Here is a 4970-nt window from a genome sequence, read left to right as displayed (position 1 = left end):
GTAGACAAGACAATAAATGATGTTCCCTTAAAAAATTTGACTTTTCAAACAGGACAAACAAAATGGGACGGAGGGAGTAGTATAGATGCTGCATCAATGTGTTTCAAAACAATTTAAAGGGACAAATCACAGTCATCATGTTTTAGTAACCACACAACACGTCAATATCTCCTTACAATAGTACTAGTCTCATTAAATGCACTTTGCGCTTAAATGAGGCTCCTTTGTATGTAGGTTTTTTTATTTATTTTAAAAACATGAGGTATTTTTTTATTTTTTTTTATTAGGAACATGGGGTAGTTTTAGTTGCGTAATGGAGTAGTGGGAAGTTTTATAGAACATGGAGTAATTTTATACAACTTTTTTATTTCTTATTTATAATTCGTCTTAATAAATTTCAACCTCTAATATATATTTTTGCTCCCGCACTTCAAAAGCTAAAGATAAACCCAAATAAAATTCAGCAAAAAAAAAAAAAAAAAAAACCCAAATAAAGACACAGATTTCTGTGAAAGATACTCCCAACTTGGGGTTCGAGTGAAAAAAATCAATCCAAACCCAACATATTTTTTTGACTCATTTTGTGTTTTTCAGGAACTGGGTTAACTTTCAGAACCACAAATAAGACTGCTTCATTTCAGGTCAGTTTTTTTTTTTTTTTTTTTGCCCGCTAATGAATAAGAATCGCTATGTGGGTCTCTGAACTTAGTTTTGATGGTAATGTTGAGTGAATTTTTTTCTCACTTTGCTTAGAAAGTTTAGGACTTGGAAACTTTATGGGTATTCTGGATAATCGGTAAATGCATGGTGGTGAGGGATTAGTATTTTAGGTTTGCTTTAGTTTTTCTTCCATTTTGTTTTGAGGAAAGAGAAGCACAGAAAATATTAGAAAGAAAAAAAAATTTGGGTGGATTCAGAATGTTGAAGATTTCCATTTATATATATATATATATATATATATATATATATATAATTAATAAGCATCTATGGTTGTTGAGGATTAATTGGATCTGTTTGTCAAAATTGTTCTGACATTAATGTTTTTTAGAAAATGAGTCATTTTTTGAAAAATATTTTTTATAAAACTATCTCATTTTCATTTGGTAGCAATCTTAAATGAGTTTTAGAGAATGATCTCTTAAAAATTTTAGTAGATAAAAACTTATGAAAAGTAAGCTATACTTTTTATGATTATTAGAGATAGTTTTCATTTTTACTCATTTTTTTTATACTACCAAACATTAAAAAATGCAAAAAGCTATTTTTACACATGATTTTTTATCGAAACAAATGGATTAAAATAAAATTGTGGAAAAGAATACATCTATAGCCAACTAAAATTTTTTAGGAAATATATATATATATATATATATATATTTATATAATTTGATAGTTATAACAATGGAGGAAGAGGGCTTCAAACCCAGGTTCTCCTCATAAACGAGCGCAAGCAATGCCAATGACATTCACTAAAGGCTTGGTTATTGTAGTTGTTGTTGTTGCAAAGTATCTTTGTTAGATTCACAAAACGTTCCTGAAAATTATTTTATGGGTCAATATTTCAATGGCATACGCAAAAGTGTATCCTTCTCTGGAACTCTTTTCAGAATGAACAAAGGTGCTGTTATGACATCTAAAGACTAATTTGACAACGGGTTATGTGGTGTAGGAGAATCGTCAATACTATGGATGTAAGTTTTCCCTTGGACAAGGCCAAGAAACAAAAGTTCAGAAAGAAACAGAATGCTAATAAGAGCAGAAAGGAAATTGACAATTTACCAGACCCAATTCTTCAGCACATTTTGTCATACCTTTCAACCAAAAATGCTATCCAAACGAGCATATTATCAAAAAGATGGAAATACCTATGGACATCCATCCCCAAACTTGATTTTGATGAAGGGGCACTGGATAGGAGGTTGATGTTTATGAAATTTGTGGAAAGAGTGCTTGCACTTCATGATCCTTCAAATATAAAAAACTTCTCTCTGTCATGTAACGTGCAATATGATACATCTCATATTAACTCGTGGATTTGTTCTGTTGTGAAGCATAAGGTTCAAGTGTTAAATCTGTATCTTAGAAACTTTCAGGAATTGTTAGCATTGTCGCCTTGCTTATTTACTTGTGAATCATTAGAAGTATTGACACTTCACATGTTCCACTCTCTCAAGCTCCCTTCAAGTATTTGCTTTTCTAGTCTCAAGATATTGACTCTTGGGAAAGTTATATTTTCTGATGATCATTCAACCCAACAGCTCTTTATGGGTTGCCCAATCCTGGAGAACTTATCTATAGTTGACTGCATTTGGAAAAATGTCAAGACTGTTTGTATCTCTTCTCCAATGCTTCAAAGGTTGTTCATAAGTGATAGATACTTATTCACTGAAAAGTATGGTGAAAATGATGATAAAGATGACCTGAATGCTGACGCAGATGATCAGAACGATTTTAATGGTTGTCAAGTTGTGATTTTTGGAACTAGTTTGAAATCTTTTTCTTTTGATGGTGAACTCATAAATGATTATTGCTTCTACAACTCATCCTCAATAGTTGATGTGTCTATTCAAGTCTTTGAAAGAAATGAAGTAGATTGTTACCAAGATGCTCATCGTGTTTATAAGCTTCTTAGTGGGCTCAGTAGTGTGGAAAAGCTAACAGTATCTAATGGTACTCTTGAGGTATGTTCCCAACTGCTAATCACATGAATAAATATATCCCTTTGTAGCAGTCATTTCTATTCACTTGAAACTTGTTGAGATGTTTTCTGTTATCATAGGTTCTGAATCATGCAGAAGAGTTATTTGCCCATGTGCCTGTATTTTACAAACTGACCAGACTCAGCTTGGAAAGTGTGGAATCCTTGTTTACTTGTGGAGCAGTACAAACCATACTCCAAAACTCTCCTTGTCTTGACTTTCTTGATTTTCAAATGGTAACTTTGTTTGAACTGCAACTTTTGTTACAGTGTCCCGACCTCTTATAAATTACTACTGTAGCTAATTTTGTGTTTGGTAACCATGTAGGTGTTCTGCCTACCCAGATATGATAAAAACTATGATTGGGTATTGGATAAAGTGCCTAAATGTTTTGTGACACGCCTCAAGACTATTGAAATTTCTGAATTTCGTGGAGATGAAAAAGAGATGCATGCAGTAAAGATTTTTCTTGAAAGTGCATCAGTTTTGGAGAGGATTGTCATTGTTTGTGATGATTATCATTTCAAATCCAGGGGGGGCTTAAAGAAGCAAAAGGAAATTTATAAACAGATACTGTTGTTCCCTAGAGGGTCAATGAGCTGTGCAGTAGATTTCTTTTTGGGTTTCAATCAAATACAGATCACCGCTCTCAAGTTTCCAAATTGCAGCTAATTGACACATGGAAAATTATGGCATATTTTTTAACCTCCTAATTTACCTTTTGCCTTTGTCATCCTGCCAAAGTTTGTGATTCTCTTTCTTTGACTCTTCAAGTAATGTGTTGGTTGCTTTAACTCCTTCAAGCTATACAGTTATATATGTTTTGAGAGCTTCAGGTGTCACCCTTGTGACATGTAATGCAATGTTTGTTCCCTTGAACATCTAGGCTCACAGTTCATATTACGTAATGGTTGTCGTGCTCCTAAAGGTGCCTGGATGTGGATCTACCATTAGGTAGAATAAATTCTAATACTCTAGGATTTTTATTGTTTGGTTCTTTTTGTCCTAGGGAGATCTATGGTGTGTCAAGTCCCAACTCCTCTCATTATATTGGTTTTTTGGGATATTGAAACACCTACTTAAGTTTCAAACCTACAATATGCAGCTTAAATTGCTTTTTATGTTTCCTTGGCCAGAAATAGAGTAAGATATCTCTTAAACGTGCTGCTCTAGTTTCTACTAAGTGCAAAGTGCCGTCTCCTTTATTCTTCTCTTTATATTTTGGCCAATGGAGAGGAGGGGAAATACTAGGAAGTGGATATTTCTTTCAACCATTATTCTTCTTTAAAAGAGTTTAGGCATTGGAGAAACTAGGGGTGATAACCACTATAGATTGGGTGGACTTAAGGATCTGAAAGAAAAATGCAATGCTTCATACAAATCATATTCATTTCAACAATTGGCATTTAAAGAGATAGAATAAGGCAGATACTGATCTTGGAACAGGTCTTCTAGAAAGATGTAACAAGAGAGAAGCTTGAACAACTTTAAAATGTAATTGCTCAAAGAAATTATGGCAGAATCTTCTAGTGAAAAGACCAAAAAGACTAACATACTGCCATATGGATTTTGTGAATGCAATCACTCAGTTGGGGTAGTAAAAGAAACAAATAAGGGGGCATTTGGTTCGCCATGAGGTCACATTACACTGTAATATTACATTATTGTAATTTTATATTAATATAATCTCTATACAAGAATACAACATTATATTATTTAGAAAGGTGATGAGATTAATGTGATATAATATATTTTGTAATTAATTTTAGATTATGATAATGTTAGAAAAAATAAAATAAACCAAAAATCTTAATGTCACATCATCGTAATATGCATCATATTAAAGACACATTACAACAAACTAAACGCCTCATAAATGGATGAAGGTGTATGAAATTAGACTTGGGGAGGATAAATTGAAAGCTTTCATTGGAAAAGAGATTACGGGTTAACACAAAGGTAAATGATTGTTGATGATGCATGAAAATTAGTAAGTTGAAATACTTCGGACTTGGTAATGGCTGTGAATTCTGAAAAGAAAGAGAAGGATGTCAAAGGTAATCAGTGTGACTCGGCCAAAGACCCTCTAACGGTTAAGTCAATTTTTCTCTAGGACACAAGAATGGAAAATAGTGAATGATTAGAACTTACCTTGGATGAATAAGATTTACCCCTTTTATAGAGAGTTAGATGTGGGTCTACTTACTTGGATCCATCACCATCATGGGTGATGTTGGTGATAGATAAAGAAAATGGGCTATATAGAGCGTA

At 33.0% G+C, this 4970-nt stretch overlaps 1 protein-coding gene across 1 annotated transcript; it reads left to right on the top strand.

The window, feature by feature from the left end:
• The first annotated feature begins 471 nt into the window (after positions 1-471).
• LOC126729188 (F-box/LRR-repeat protein At3g58900-like) lies at positions 472-3493 on the top strand. The gene is made up of 4 exons (XM_050434876.1): positions 472-641; positions 1670-2681; positions 2780-2935; positions 3027-3493. Exons 2-4 carry the CDS (start codon positions 1686-1688, stop codon positions 3369-3371), a joined length of 1497 nt encoding a protein of 498 aa, XP_050290833.1. The 5' UTR covers positions 472-641; positions 1670-1685; the 3' UTR covers positions 3372-3493.
• Positions 3494-4970: the final 1477 nt, after the last annotated feature.

The sequence above is a fragment of the Quercus robur genome, chromosome 5 (genome assembly GCF_932294415.1).
Source record: "Quercus robur chromosome 5, dhQueRobu3.1, whole genome shotgun sequence".
Taxonomy (NCBI): Eukaryota; Viridiplantae; Streptophyta; class Magnoliopsida; order Fagales; family Fagaceae; genus Quercus; species Quercus robur.
This window is presented reverse-complemented; position numbering and strand designations above follow the sequence as displayed.